At 49.9% G+C, this 16457-nt stretch overlaps 1 protein-coding gene across 1 annotated transcript in view; it reads right to left on the reverse strand.

The window, feature by feature from the left end:
- The window catches only part of PPP2R1A (protein phosphatase 2 scaffold subunit Aalpha), a 32720-nt gene extending 19235 nt beyond the window's left edge, over positions 1-13485 (reverse strand). The window contains exons 1-2 of the mRNA XM_067719072.1: positions 13295-13485; positions 1674-1764 (exon numbers count right to left, since the gene is read on the reverse strand). Of these exons, the coding sequence (XP_067575173.1) occupies positions 1674-1764; positions 13295-13372 (169 nt within the window). The 5' untranslated portion in view covers positions 13373-13485. The remainder of the gene's footprint in view (positions 1-1673; positions 1765-13294) is intronic.
- Positions 13486-16457: the final 2972 nt, after the last annotated feature.

The following is a 16457-nucleotide window of genomic DNA, read 5'->3' on the forward strand; positions in this document are numbered from 1 at the left end:
GTTAACGTTGCCCCTGCGTCTCTCCCTGCAGCCCTCACCATGCAAAGCGCCACGTTCAATCCTGGCCCCGTCCGCCCTTCACTCCTGCCGGCTTCCCTCCAGGCAGCCTCCCCGCCACCTCCACCAAGAAACTGCCCGCAGCACGTGCTGCGTGGAGCACTGGATCCGCCAGCCATCCCGTGAGTTAGGGCCTGCTTTACCCCCTCTGCAGAGAGGGGAGCTGAGGTTGGGAGCGGTGGAATGGCTTAGCCAGGTGTGCCCAGCAGGTTGGTGGCACAGCTGGGTTTCAAACCCAGGTCCTTCCAACTCTTTTCTCTACAACTTTTTAGCCACTGCTTTACACTGCCGTACCACACTCCCTGTACCCCTTGCCCCCGAGGCCGTCTGGGTCTCAGCGTTCTAAAGCCTTCAAGTCTCTCCAACATTTCACCAGTGGAAGCCACTGGTTTGAGGTCATCTGCTCAATGTCACGTGTGCAGATGCCTCCTCCCCATGTGGTGTTCAGAGGCAGATACCCCTGAGCTCCTCAGTCATCAGCTGTGACTGTGGGCAAGTCCCTGCACATCCCCTCAAGCCTCAACTCCCCCAGTGTGAAATGATGAGGGGGTGAGAGTCCCTGCCTCCCTCCCGCCTCCCAGCACCATCACTAGGCCCAAGTGAGAGGATCAGAGATGAAAGAGTTTCACTAGGGACAAAGCACAGCTAACTCTGAGCCTTTACTGGCGATTTTAATTAGTATGAAGTACGAAGTCATAATAAGAATGATGGGAACAGAGGATTTACCATTAACTGGTGATCCAGTCTGTATCAGATATTGTGTCAAGCACTTTAAGTACATCTTCACAGACAGGAGAGCACAGGAACGGTCTAATCGCTAACACCTCAGCAGCACTTACCACATGCTGAGCACTTCACGTGGGATCTTATTTCATCTTCATATTAGGTTGAACTATTAATGCCCTTCTCACACATGAAGGATCGGAGGCGGGCAGATATGAAGTATCTCGCCCAAGGTCACACAGCTAGAAAGTGGTAGAGCTAGGATTTGAGCCCAGGTAGTTGGGACCCAAGTCTGTGCTATGAGTCATTAACCAACACTGTCGAGTTTGGAGCCAGCGTGACTTGATAAATATCCCCTCTGGAGCACCTCCTAACTGTAGGACCAAATAAGTTACCTCATCTCTCCACGCCTCGGTTTCCTCATCTATGAAATGGGGGCAGCAGTCTTACCTACCTCAAGGAGTTACTGTGAGATTAACTTGGACAACAATGGTGGTGTACATTTACCGAGCACAGCTCTATGTGAACGAACTCAATCCTCACAAGCAAGGGTTTAGAACACCACCTGGCACATTAGGTATATATATAGTAACTGTAGGCTGTTATTGTTATTATTTAATGTTCACAACGTGCTACATCACATGTCGACTATGCCCATTTTACACATAAGAACTCTATGGAACAGTGAGGTAACTCGCCTAAAGTCACTGGAGCTTCGATTCAAACCTGGCTCTATCTGCCTCCAGAGCGCTTTTCACCAGTCCCTGCCCCAGCCCCAGCACCCGGCACACGGCACTTACAAACAGCTTGTTAAATCCAGAGGGGCTTCTCTTACCTGGCAGGAACCACCCCCGGGAGCCCCCAATTGACCTGGGCCCCAGGAGGACCCGTACCTGTAAGGAAGGGCAGAAGCTCACTGCGGGTCCTTTCAACCCCGAGGGCCAAGGCGATGGTGGACAGCTTCTTGATGCTGTTGAGGCGAAGCTAATGACAGAACAAGAAAAGGAAGGGAGAATGTTAGCAAGTCCAGACTTAAGGGAGTCTGACACCTCTGGACCCAGTCAGCCCCTGGAAGCCTTGCTAAGCATGTGTGGGGTGCTGAGTAATAACTTGGCAAGTCTACCAAGTCACTCTGTGACCCTGGGTCATTAAATTACAATGGCAGCAGCAGCCTCAGCAAAAGCATCCGGCAGGTCTCACTGAGCCAACACCCCTCGTGGCACTTTCGAGGACCACCCTGTCCGACACTGCACCCGCCTCCCCACCGTCCCCACCCTCCTGCTTTTGCCCCCTCCTGCACTCAGCAAGGCTAACACACTGAGCCTTGGACTCTAACAGCGGTAGCCACGTTCCCAGCTTACTCTGGGCCCAGTCCCAGCCCAAGCACTCACTTGCACTGTCTCATTTAACTCTCACGACAAGCAGAGGGTTACAAGCCCTGCCCCAGAGAAGAGGAAACGGGCTCAGGGAATGAAAGTCCCTTGCAAGGGTCACACAGCTCAGATGGTGTAGAGTGGGATTGTAACCAGGACTGTTGGCTAACAGTGATAACAGAACAAACAATACTATAATGGCGGGCAGCCACCAGAAGCTCGGGGTGACAGGTCTTCTCACAGCCTCTCGAAGGAACCAACACTACTGACACCTTGATCTCAGACTTCTGGCTTCCAGAACTGAGAGAGAACACTCGTGGCTGTTTGAAGCTACCAAAGATGTGATGCTTTGCTGTGGTGACCCTCGGAATCTCACACACTCCGCTGACACACAGCGGGTCCCAGGCTCAGCCTGTTGGTGTTAGGACCGCATTTGATCCTCTCGTCCCCGGGGGCATGACTAGCCACCTCTCCACCACCATGGAGGCGCAGAAAGCTGCCTGAGCGAGCACTGAGACCCAGCCCCAGCTGCTGCCATCTGACTGGGAAACCTCTCTTCCTGTGTCTCCATCCTGACAACAGGGCCGCTCGGCTGAGGCCGGAAGGCAGTGAGCTCATGTGTGTGAGTGGAAGGCGACGCCCTCAAGGGTGAGTAAGCCGCGCCAGGCCAAGCGGGAATCCTCCTCCCGGAAGGAAGGAAAGAATGAGGAGGGACCAGGTCAAGGAGAGCAGCACGGGCTCCCCCAGCCTATTCTTTCCCAGGCCCCACGCAGCTGCGAACAGGTCTGCAAGTGACTGGCGTCCTGCATCCCCTCTGGTTTAAGGGGTTTAAGACTCTCTTTGGGAATCACAATGATGAGAACCTCAAGAAATGCTATGGTGGCCTCACCTCAGAAAAACACACACACCGCACTTTTCATACCACGTCACTGGGTTTTTGGACCACCTGGGCTTGAGGTAGTCCAAGCACTCACCATCCTGGTAGTAAAAGGATCTTCAGATTAAGTACTACAAGGCCTGCATCTTATTTTTAGCCCGAAATTAAATGTATATAAAGACAGACCTACAGAAACAGATAAACGACTCAAGATGGTGAACACGAACACTCACTGAATCTGAGTGGTAAGCACACAGGTGCTCACTGTACCGGTCTAGAGGTGGGCAGACTTTCTGTAAATTGCCAGGAAGTATTTTCAGCTTTGCAGGCCACTCGGTCTCTATCTCAACCACTCAACTGTGTCTCTGTAGCACAAAAACAGCCAAAGACCCAGACAATATGTAAGCAAGTGGGCATGACTGCATTCCAATAAAACTACACCTGCAAGGCTGCGGGGCAGAATCTGGCCCACACGCTGTAGTTTTCTGGCCCTTGTACTAGTCCTTTGATGTTCTGTACGTTTGAAATTGTCCTCAAGAGTATATCAGAGTAAGTATTGACTTAGTTGCCTGTTTCTCTGTCACCTCCAAGTTGAATCTCTGTGTTCTTCTCTCAGCTGGGCTACATGGAAAAGCACACGTGGTCCAGGGCACAGGATGCTGGCAGGGGATAATCATCATGACAGTAACAATAGCCGCTAGCATTTACTGATTGCTTACTATGTGCTTGGCGTGGATAATTAATCCATTCACTCCTTAGAACTGTGCTCTGAGGTGGGTATTGTTACTAGAATCCTCCCTTTTAAAGGTAAGCACGCCGACGTGCAGAGAAGCTGTCACTCGGTGGAAAGGTGCAGAGCCGTGTGCAGAAGCCAGGTGCCCTGACTCTTATTAATCTCAACATCACACTGTCATTTAGGAACGATGCCCAGGGAACCGGCCCAGGAGAATCAGGCCGACTCTTCCACGGTGGACAGCCCCCTCCCTTGCACTGCCGTCTCTGGAGGTTCTGCTTTTGGTTTTAAGAACAGCTGCTGGCTTCTTCGGCATAGATGGCACCGTGAGCGCTTAAGAAAGGCAGCAACAGGGCGGGCTTTAGATGCACTATCTGGGTTCAAGGCTAAGCTGCTTTTCACATTAGCTGTGCGAACTTGGGCCACTCTTTGTACCTTTTTGAGTCTCAATTTTCTCATCTGGGAAATGGGGGACTGTAATAATACCTATCCTTTGTGCTTTGTGAGTACAAAGTGACATGATACTGGAACAGCCTCGCACCAGAGGAAGATGAGTAATGGCAGCTATGGCAACCTTGCTCGGTTGACGGCACCCTGATTTTCGTCCACGTATCAAGGACACATGCAGCAGCTGGCTAGCTGTCCACCGATGTCTCGTTTCCCTTCTCTCACAGTGACAGAGTAATAATTACAAACACTTCCTTGGTACTCACTATGTGCCAGGCAGTGTTCTAGGTGCCAATGTTTTCACTCATTTGATCCTCACAACTCTGAGGTAAACACAGGATCACCCATTTTGGGGCAGAGAAAACAAAACCTCACACAGCTCTCAAGTGGCAAGATTTGAACCCCAGCCACTTGGCTCTGAGCCAATACTATCAATTCGTATTTCTGTTTTCTGGTGTTTTTCAGTTGGGGGGTGCACTATGAACCCCTTAGCAGGTTTTTAAATGATCACAATTTTGAAACAGAGGTGAGCATAAACAGCACTAGAAGTATCTGCAACAGCTGAAATGAGCTCTGAAGATTCATGATGACCACTGGTGACAGAGTCATAGGTTTTGCTAACACTATTTATAATACGCTATAATATACTAGTACGTATAAATGTAATTCATAATAGAAGTTAAATTTGAGTTAGGGACTGGTAAAAATAAAGATGTTATTTTTCTCATCCAAATTCTTGGACCTGAATGCCAGATGGGCCCCAGGTTAAGAGCTCCTGCACTGGGCTATACTGCCACTCGTAACCTCTGGTTTTCACCTGTGCACATGAACCCTCGGCAAAGATATTTCTGAATCACCTGTGCATTTGGATATGACCATGAGACTAATGTCTGGCCAGTGGGAATGGTGTGTGTGACTTCTAGAAGTGTCCTTATGGGGAGACGGGGTCATATCCTTCATCCTTCCTTCCTGTTTAGAATGGGGCTATGATGGCTGGGGCTTCAGCAGCCATCTTGGGGTCTTGAGATAACCTGAGAATGGGGAGGGCAGGATGGAGGCCAAACAGAGAACAATGTGTAAGAGCCTGGGACCCTAACACCTAGAGTGCCACACCAGCTTGGATTGCCACCAGACTTTTTGACTGTGAGTCAGAAATAAACTTCAAGCTCATTTAAGTCTCACATATTTATAGAATTTTCCTGTAATTTACAGCCAACCTTAATCCCAACTAACCCAGTCAATGACCTAGTTCTGGAAACAAAGACATAAGGACAAATTGGCCAAGGAGCTTCCAGGAAAGATTTTCCTCTTTGACAAAAGGGAGGAGGACAAGAACCGGCTCCTTGCCCCAGTCGGCCCCTGCTTTCAGTGTGGTTCCACGAGGACGTAAGACAGCAGCTGATGCAGCAATCTCGTGACCACACGAAGCAGGTCAAAAGAACTGCACGCTCTAACCCAATTCTGTGATATCCTTGAGCTGCTGAACTTGTTATATGAGGCAAAAGTGAACCCTTATTTAAATGACTGTTGGTTGAGTTCTCTGGAACGTTCCTGAGAGAGCAGCTATTAAAATCAATAAGAAACCTTCACTGTCCCTTCATCCAGTTGTAGCCATAAGAGTTCACTGTGCACTGTCCCCAAGCATGTCCCCACCAAGACCTACCACACTGGTCATCTATGGTTCCATGGCCACGTTTATCACCATGGGCTGGGGATGCCTGCATCCCCAGCAGTCCTCAGGCTAGTACATGAGACATAATAAATAAAATCTCCCTTCCCACCACTACATCCACATAGAAACACTACTCACTTTTTAAAACCCACGTCACGTTCAAGCCATGGAGCTTCCCTGACATGACCACGTACAGTATGAGCCCACAGGTAGTACATATTCCCTCCACAAGCCAGCCCGAAGGCCCTCCTATGGACTACAAGGCCCAACATGACGTGGTCCCTGTCCACGGATCCACTCTCACTTCCCACGCCCTCCTCTTGCTCCCTGGGTTCCTGTCACAGTGGTTCCCTTGACAGTAACTAAAATGCAAACGTATTGTTAGCCCAGGTCTTCACACTTGCTGACTTGCTGCTTCCTCAGCCTGAGACACCCTTCCCCACAGACAGCCCAGGGCCCTCTCACTGCATTCACGCCCCTGCTTAATCCTCACCAATGACTACCCTGGGTAAACCAGCATGCCCCCGTCACTCTCTATACATCTTAACTCATCACTTCCGACATATGCAGCTGATCCTTGAACATGAGGGTTAGGGGTGCCCACCCTCTCCGCAGCTGAAAACCTGAGTATAACTTATAGTGGTCCCTCCGTATCTGAAGCTTCCCATCTGTGGATTCAACCAAGTGTAGATCATGTAGCACTGTAGTATTTACTACTGAAAACAACCCACATAAGTGGACCTGCACAGTTCAAATCCGTGTTGTTCAAGGGTCAACTGTTCTTCTTTGTTCACTGTTTATCCTTCCCCACTAGAATGTGGGCTTCACAAGGGCAGGGACTCTGTCTTCTGTACTCTGTGCCCCAAAATCCCAGGAGAGCGCCTGGCAAAGAGTAAGAGTCCAAAAGAATCTGGAGGAATATGCTCCGAACTGTTACTGTTTGGTAGAGCTCGTGGCTGATAATGAGCAGTGTGGAGGGGTCTGCAACATGGGTGCTTTAACAGTGACCCTAAGCCCGGGAAAATGCTCAGTGGGCCACACAAGTGCCTCTTCACCTTCTATCAAGTCCTAAACATCGGGACTTCCCTGGTGGCACAGTGGTTAAGAATCCGCCTGCCAATGCAAAGGACACGGGTTCGATCCCTGGTCTGGGAAGATCCCACATGCTGCAGAGCAACTAAGCCTGTGCGCCACAACTACTGAGCCTGCACTCTAGAGCCCACGCGCCTAGAGCCCGTGCTCTGCAACGAGAAGCCACGGCAATAAGAAGCTCATGCACCACAACAAAGAGTAGCCCCCACTGGCCACAACTAGAGAAAGGCTGCACGCAGCAATGAAGACCCAACAGAGCCAAAAAAAAAAAAAAAAAAAAAGTCCTAAACATCCTTCCACCTCATTCCATGAAGAATCATGTTTTTAAATGAACATAATGTGTGTGGGTATGTGTGGGTGGATGGGTGTGAAAAGTTCTGCATCACCCAAGACTGAAATGGGCCCCACAATCTCTCTTTCTGGAGCTTTTTTCTTTTTTAAAGTAACGAAGGAGCCAGTACTCTGGCTTCACCAATCAGCTAAGGGTCTCCAGATAAATCCCAGGCACCTCAAAGCTTGAGTTTCCTCACTGTAAGATGGTTATTACAACAATGCCTGCCTCACAGGATTGCTGGGACAATCAAATAAGGAAGACACAGAGACAGAGCCCGGCACGTAGCAAGCACCCAAGTGTTAACCATTATTCTCATCGTTATTTCTCACATATTTGTATTTCTTGAGCAGGGTAAAGAAAAAGGTAAACTGAAACAGAAAAAGTAATCTCACCACGTCCTTGGAAACTGCAGCACAAACAAATACTTCCCTAGCAGTTTGCCTGGTGTTATAATTATTTATGGATGTGCCTGTTCCCCCTTTTGGAAGGTGACTTGCCTCTGGGATGAAGAAGGGACACGACTACTACCAACTGGTGATTCCTGAACCTAGTACTGGGCTGGGCACATCAAAAAGCAAAAATATAAATATTTTTCAAGTTTTTAAAAATGCAGGTCCCCCAGTGAAGGCATGGCAGAGCCTGAAACTTGAACCCATGTTCTTCACCATCACCCTATACCAACTTCTTTTTAAACTCTCAGAGGGCAGCCTTATTCCTAAGTTCTGCTTCAAATCCCCATGTACTCCTTGAAAAGAAGTCGGAGCCTGTGCTGTCATATTTCTAAGATGAGGACACGGGCATGCTGCCACGATGTCTTTGACCATGGTGAATACCTGCTGTCCTTACATTTTATCTCACTTAATCCTCACAACAGCCCTGCCAGGTGTGTCTTCCACCCTTTTCCTCATTTAACAAGAAAATCAAGGCCCAGAAGAGTTGAGTAACTTGTAAAGTGGCCAGTCCAGGGTCTGAAACCCTGGAATGCGTCCACCCATGGCACTGCCTCCTCTGGGCCTACACGCTGTGCCCACAGGGGCCCAGCTCGGTGGTGAAGAGTGCTGCCCTGAAATCCGGTGCCCTTGGCTAAGTCCTAGTTTCAGTATTTACTGGGTGGTGTGACAATGACTGAGTAGCCTTATGTAAAAAATGGGAAGAGGGCTTCCCTGGTGGCACAGTGGTTGAGAATCTGCCTGCTAATGCAGGGGACACACGTTCGAGCCCTGGTCTGGGAAGATCCCACATGCCGCGGAGCAACTGGGCCCGTGAGCCACAATTACTGAGCCTGCGCATCTGGAGCCTGTGGTCCGCAACAAGAGAGGCTGCGATGGTGAGAGGCCCGTGCACCGCGATGAAGAGTGGCCCCCGCTTGCCACAACCAGAGAAAGCCCTCGCACAGAAATGAAGACCCAACACAGCCAAAAATACATAAATAAGCCAAGTATTTGAAGCCCTTTAAAAAAAGGGAAGAATTTCAGACTGAAGATTCATAGTCACATTCAGAATCTGATTTAATTTAAACAAGCTAACTGTAAAAGAACATTTCTGGAACAATCAGAGAAATCTGATTATGAACCGACTACTAGATGATACCAAAGAATCACTGTAAAAACTTTGTTAGCTGTGATAACGGCACTGTGGTTATTAAATGTCTGTTGCTTTATAGGTGCATAATGAAACACGTAGGAGAAAATATCTGGGGCCTGGGATTTATTTTTAAAATACTCAGCAAAAAAAAAAGGGGGGGAGGGGAGAAGGATGAGGGACAGGTGAAAAAATGTGGTAAAACTTTTAAAAAACTGCTGAATCTGGATTTGGTACTATTTTCTCTGTTGTTTGAAATTTGACAATCAAAAAACATTTACTGGAAAGAAAACTAGCACCTATCTCAGATGTGTTTTGTGAAGACTCAACGAATGCACACAAAACACTTAGCAGGCTGGCATACAGCAGGGTTTCTCAACCTTGGCACCACTGACCCCTGGGCCATCCTCTGCGGTGGGGAAGGGCCTGGGCAGCGCGGGATGTCAGGCAGCATCCCTGGTCTCTCCCCAACTAGCTGCCTGCAGCACTCCCCCCACCAGTCGTGACAACCAAATATATCCTCAGACATCTGTCCCCTGGTAAGAACTGCTGCTCTAGAGTAACCATTAGAAGAATAGCTTTTAAAATGCCTGTAGCACCTCACCTCGGACAATTGAGGCCCTTGTTATTTCACCACCACCACCAGCAGACATTTAATGAAAACTTAAAATACATCAAGCACTGTTCTAAGCATTTTCCACGTACTAACCTATTTAATCCTCGCAACACCCCTCTGAACTGCTAAATTAAAAATTATTCCCATTTTTTTCCTTTTCTTTTTTTTTTTGCCAAGCCACGCAGCTTGAAGGATGCTGGTTCCCCAAATAGGGACTGAACCCTGGGCCCACAGCAGTGAAAGTGCCGAGTCCCAACCACTGGACCGACAGGGAATTCCCTATTCCCTTTTATAGATGAGAAAACTGAGGCAGAGACAGTATTAATAACATAGAAACCTGGCCTCTCAACCAGTGGACCACATTTTAAGAAACATGGTGCCCCAAACACCCCTGAGATAATGCAATCCAGCCACCGCCTTACTGGCTGGGGAGGTGATCTCTTTGCAGCTCACTTTCCCAAGTATAAAACCACAAGCTACCACGATAACTGAACAAGGTCATCACTTACTGAACGCCTTCTCTGAGGCAGTCACTTAACATGCCAATTCCACTGCAACTTCTCAACCAGGTAGATGGTGCTTCCTCATCATTATTCCTTACAGATGAGGAATCTGGACCCCAAAAAGGGGAAGGCACTGGTGCAGGGCACAAAGGGAGCAAACCGGTAGAGCTGGGATTCAAATCTCAGTCATCCTTGACTTCTCCTTCCACATCACTCCCCACGGTGCATCCAATCCATCAGCAAATCTCAACAACCCTGCTTTTCAAGATACCCCCAATCTCACCACTTCCCCCTACCTGCCTGCCAGCGCTGGTCCTGGCTGCTCTGCAATGGCATCCTGGTAAGTCTATCTGCTCCTGCCCAGCCCCTACTCGGCAGTCAGAAGTCAGAACATGTCATTTCTCTACGCAAAGCCTTGAACTGGCTCCCCCACCTCACCAGAGCCTTTGCCCTACTGGTCCACAGGCCTCACCTGATCTATCCCGGGATTAGTCCTCACCTGCCACCACTTTGCCAGTCACTGTGCTGCAGCTACCACGCTGGCCTTATTCTCTGAACTCACGGAGCACGCTCCCATCTCAGGGAGCCAGCACGCACCTGGCACTCCTTACGTATTTCCTGAATAAATAATGCCCCTTCAGCCTTCAGTGCAATAAAAGTAACAAATAAACAAAAAGAAAAATTAAATTACTTGAAAATGTTTAAAAAAAAAAAGGGCACTTCACCACCATCCTCAGGCTCCTACCACTTTTCCCTCTCAATCTCTACCTTGCAACCCAGCGACTATGGTATGCAGAATAATGGCCTCCCAAAGATGTCCATATCTTGAGCCCTAGAAGCTGTATGTCACTTTACATGGCAACAGGGACTTGGCAGGTGTGATCAAGGTTAAGGACCCTGAGATGGGGGGAGAATCCTGGATTACTCAGGTGGTCCCAATCTCATCACATGGATCCTTAAAATCAGAGACCCTCTCCCGGCTGGTCAGAAGGAGATGTGACTACAGTAGAACGGTCACAGAGACGCAATGCTGCTGGCTTTAGAGATGGACAAAGGGGCCACAAGCCAAGAAATGCAGGCAGCCTCCAGAACCTGGAAAATGGTAAAGACACGGATTCTCCTCTAGAGCCTCCAGAAAGGACTATAATCCTGACAACACTGTGACTTTAGCCCAGTGAGACCTGTGTCAGACTACTGACCTCCAGAACTGTAAGATAATAAATTTGTGTTCTTTTAAACCACTACATTTACCTCAGGACTTTCCCATAGAGGGCTTCTCGCAATCTCATCACGATGGACAGTTTGGGTGGAGGCGGTCCTATGCATTGTACTTTTAGCAGAACCCTGACCTCTATCCACTAGACGCCAGTAGCACTTCCCCAGTTGTGACAAGCAAAAATGTCTCCAGATGTTGCCAATGTCCCCTCGTAGGCAAAAATCACCCTGGATTGAGAGCTAGTGCCATTATTTGTCTCCTCTCTCTTCCTGGAAGGCTCTTCCCCATCTTCTTTTGGGAGGTGACTCCTCCTTCTGGTCTTAAACTCTGCATCAGGGTTTTCCCTGACTGACCGTCTTAAAATGAATCTTCCCCACCCCACTCTGTGCTTGCTGGGTACTCTGCCCAGAAAGCCTCAAGGCTCCTTCCCCTGCCCCCTTCAGATCTTTGCTCAGACACCACCTTCTCAGCAAGGCCTTCAATGACCACTCTGAATCCGCATCCTCCACCCGCTTCCTTTATTTTTTCCATAGTACTTATCCCCATCTAACGTAATATGTATTTTCCTTATTGTCTTGTTTATTGTCTTTTACCCCTCACTACAAGGTAAGCTCCACAAGGCCAGATTTTGTCTGACTTTTTCCCTGTTGTATACCTGTGCCTAGAACAGTGCCCAACACAGAGCAGAGGCCCAATAATTTTTACTGACTCAGTATCACAACATCCTGCTGTTTCCTGTCCACCAACGTCTCATATGTGTGAACAATGTACTTGGTTCCGATTCACATCTGTCTCTTGCATAACAACTGGCATCACCATCAATCACACCCTCAGCACCACAGCTGATATGTGGCAGGTGTCTACTGAACCAACGAATTCCTACAACAGCCCTAGGAGTTAGACAATCACCTCTATTTGAGAGAAGAAGAAACCGAGGCTTGGAGAGATGAACTTGCCCATGTCAATCAGCAAGAAGTGGAAGAGCCAGGAGCTCACCCTCTGCCTGTCTGACTACTGAACTAGCGTCACAGCGCCGGGACCTCAGAGGCTGGGGGCTGGGCCAGTGCAACCCGCTCAATTTTATAAACGGGGAAATTGAGGCCCAGATGCGAACTCTTCAGTCACCACTCCCCATAACTACAGCTAGCCTTTATTGGACCCTTACAACAGACCAGGCGCCATTCTACGTGACTCGTATTATTAACTCGTTCAGTCCCTCACAACCACCCAATGAGACCGGGACTATTATTAGAGCAGTTTACGGAAAACAGAGGCCCAGATCCGTGAGGTAATCGGCACAAGGTCACTCGGCGGGTGAGAGGCGGGGCTGGGATGGGCAAACCCTAGAACCCTACCTCTTCTCAATCCCTCGCCGGCTGGCCTCTGGGCCCTGAGCCCCCTCCCCCCTCCCCAGAAATGTTAGCCCGTTTAGTACACTGCCCACCCCCCATGCAATGGGAGGCTCCCAGAAGGGGGGCGACTTTCCACCTCGTAATTTGCTGCTGAATTTAGCTAGTTGCTCCCTTGGGGATGGGCTTCCGCCTCCCTCTCCCCTTCGGGGTCTACACCACAAGTGGAGGCGGGTGGGAGAGCAGGAATTAGAAAGTCAGCTTTCACATCTCAGTCCCCATTTGGAGGGTATACCCCACAGCGCTGAGCCCCTACAGGGAGAAAACCTACCCGGGTCCCCATCAACCAGGCGGCCCCTCCCCAACTCGGAGCAAGTCACGCGCCCACCCCATCCCCAAGGGGCCATTCAAGGGCCGCCGCCAATCACCGAGCCCTCCCCTCGCCTCTCCCCAACCCAGTCGTCCAAGCCCCTGCTGGGCCGCGGCCCCCAAGGCCCGGGACCCTCCAAGCTTGCCCTCGCCCCCGCGCGCCGCTGGGCCGACACCCAATCCCAGGCGCCGTCTCACTGAGTCCGGGGACCGAGAGCGATAAGAGTGGAACGCTGATTGGCCGCCGCCCCCTTCCGCCACTCTCGGCGAACACTGAACCCTCTCCGCGAGGGACGCCCGTGCTCCCAGGTCCCCCTTCCCGTCTTCCTCAAGTCCCCCGTTGTCTCCGGACCTGAACATCCTCGTTGCGGAGCTCGTCTATGAGCACCGCGATGGGGTAGAGCGAGTCGTCGCCGTCGGCCGCCGCCATCTTGGCTCCGTCCTGTTCCTGTCAGACTGCGGCCAGCGCCTTACTAAAACGGGGCTAGGCAGGGGCTGGGCTGTGAGGAGGAAAAGAGGGCGTGGGGACGCCCGAGCCACTTTACAGGGGCTGCCCCACAGTTATTGCCCAATGACCGGGCCAAGCCTGCGTTTCTTTGGTCCGAACAAATGAAGTCCCGCCTACCGCCTATTTGCCATTGGCCGAAGGGACATTAAGTTTGCCAGAGCCTCGAAGAGGGGGAGGAGAAAACGGAAGTACGTAGTATCTTAGCGACAAAGATTGTGCCCGCCTACGTCGCCGCTAACAACGTCCTAGACGAGCAGTTGTTTCTAGCCAATGAGGGGCAGGATTGGGAGGTGGCGAAGCCCGTTCTCCGAGTCCCGGAGAAAGCTTCTGCTAGTGCGTCGCTAGGAGTGCTTGACGTCATGGTCGGGGGGGAACCAGAACAGTCTGCAGGTTTCGGCTTGGGAGGTAGTGGCCCCCTCCGGTTGGCAGGCGGACGCCCAGAGCCTTTGTGCGGGAGGAGGAGTGAGTCTTTCATTTCTGCCTTACTATGCCGAGGCCCAGAGAAGGGTGGCGACTTGCCTTACTCTCTGGACAAAACTCACGCTCCTCAGGTTGTTATGTGGATCTGCTTACCGAACGCACGTCTCCCACCTCCCCTTTTTACTCTTCAGCGGTTCTGGAAAATTAGCTACCTGAGCATATCATGCTTTTTCATGCCAACAAGTCTTTGCCCAAACCGTACGTTCTATTTGGAGAGCAGTTCCTAGTAAATTGTCCGATCTCTACGTAAATATCTCCCTTTCCCTTCCTCTCTTTAGGCTTGGTCCTCAAGCCCCAGAGCCACATAATCTCGCTCGCTCGCTCTCTCAAAATTCCTTTCCCTTGGCTGGGGCTGTGACCATACACTGGAGTCTGTCGCCTCCCACAGCGTGAGAGCAGCGTTGGGGCTGACGAATCTCTGTTCCTTGCCTCACTCAACACAGCCCCTCACCCGCAATTTTAGAACCACGCTGACAGAGTTGGGGGATGGGGAGGCCTGGAATGCACCTTCCCCCTTATCGTGTCACTTCAAGGGCACAGCTGAGCTAGGACTCCAGGACAGGTCCAGGCATCTCTTCCAAAGACCCCTTACCCACTCCAGTTAGGAAACTACTCCCTATAAAAGGGGGTGGGGTGGGGGGAGACGTTGCCTGTTTCAATCCTTGCCCTCCTTATTCCAAGGATCTTTCCCCCAACCCAACCCTGCTAGCCCACTGAGAGTACAGGTTCCTTAGCTAAGGATGCACTTTAAATACCTTAGAATTTTATTTGTCAGTTATACCTCAGTAAAGCTCCCCCCCCCCAAAAAAAAGTCCCAAGTGTACCTTGCAGAGATAGTCTCTGCATTGGACAGATGCAGTCAGCAGCTTGATTCTGGTCAGACTCTTCAAAGAGCAGGCCCTGACCGTGAGCATCTCAATGAGTGACCCAGACAATTCTCTCAGCACTGCAATTTGTTTCTACGGTTCACATCCTAAAAGAGGGATGTCCAAGTGGCACAGTAAACACCTGTGTGCCACTTGGACACAGTGGCAGCAGTCCAGGTCCCTGGCCAGTGATGAGAACAATCACATCTGCTTTCTATTCTTGCAGAGCTCGCACTAAGACTAACCAGCCACAGTGGCCCCAGGGGACACCTTTAGGTTTCAGCTTACTTAAACCATCAGTATAGTCAGACCATGCATTTAGGGAAGAGTCTCAGAGAACTGAGGGTTGGTAGTGCCAGTGGCTTTGGGTACAGTGTAGAGCTTAAAATTTCCCCCAAAGGGATAGGTACCACTTATTCCTGTAAAGCCAGGATGTTGCTGGAGCCAGTCTGGGTTCATTCTTGAATAAGTGTGTTGCATGAGATGCAGGACTTTGGGGGCCCTTCCTACCTTGCTGGTAGTGGAGTCCAAGCTGATTCATCCCCAGATTTGGAATATCAAGCCAGAGAGTCACAAGGCTTCTACAGATCAAGCTTCAGTTTTGAGGCGCATTTACTAGCAAGCTAATTACTGCTTTTTAAAAGCAGTGCACCTGTTAGTAGTGTCAGAGTGGCCCTGAGTTCATAAAGCAATGGGGACTTTTAGGTGGAGGCTGCATCCCTTTGCCAGAGGCTGTAACTGACAAAATCATCAGGACATTATCTCCCATGTCCCAGGAGTCTAGTAAGGGCTGAGCCTCCTTTGGATAACGGGGAGTCAAAGACAACAGTTTTTCCTTCACTGCTGGAAGGATTGAGCATTGTAATCTGAGTCCCACTGAGTCCCATTAAACTTTCGCTGGAAAACAGGACTTGCATTTGGTCAGGTTATATCAGCTGCCCCAACTGGCAGAGATGTGATGACAAGTTAGACAGGGCTGTGGAGACTGAGGCCTCTCACTTGCCAACAAAGAATATCATTTATATAATGAAAACTTTGTACATCAGAGGTTAGTGGCACTTGATTGAAATCCTTACCCATCCTCTGTTACCTCTGGTGACAAGTAAAAAGGTAGTTTGTCTCACTAACACTTGTCTACCAGCATCTCACCCTTCCTGGAATACTCACCTCTGGCCCTTGTGGGATAGGGAAACACAAGCATGTAACACAACAATTCCTGATATATTCTGATGTGGAATGTTGAATTTTTCCAAAGGATCCTGCTGTTGTCTGTTTGTGTGCACTCAAAATTCAAATATTGAAACCTAACCCCCAAGGTGATGGTATGAGGAGATGGAGCCTTTGCCAGGTGATTAGGTCATTGAGGGCAGAGCCCTCATAAACGGGATTATAATGACCTTTCAAAAGAGGCCTGAGAGAGCCTTGCCCCCTTATGCCTTGTGAAGATACAACAAGAAGTCTGCAACCCAGAAGAGGGCCCTCACCTGACCATGCTGACACCTTCATCTCAGAATTCCAGCCTCCAGGAGATATAAATTGATGTTTATGAGCCACCCAGTCTGTGGACTGTTTTTTTTATAGCAGCCCAAACAGACTGAGATAGACCCCCAACTACCTCATCGCTTTAGCTTCCCTCTGCAATTGTGATAATGCACTAAGGT

Source organism: Pseudorca crassidens, chromosome 20 (genome assembly GCF_039906515.1).
Source record: "Pseudorca crassidens isolate mPseCra1 chromosome 20, mPseCra1.hap1, whole genome shotgun sequence".
In the NCBI taxonomy this organism is placed as follows: Eukaryota; Metazoa; Chordata; class Mammalia; order Artiodactyla; family Delphinidae; genus Pseudorca; species Pseudorca crassidens.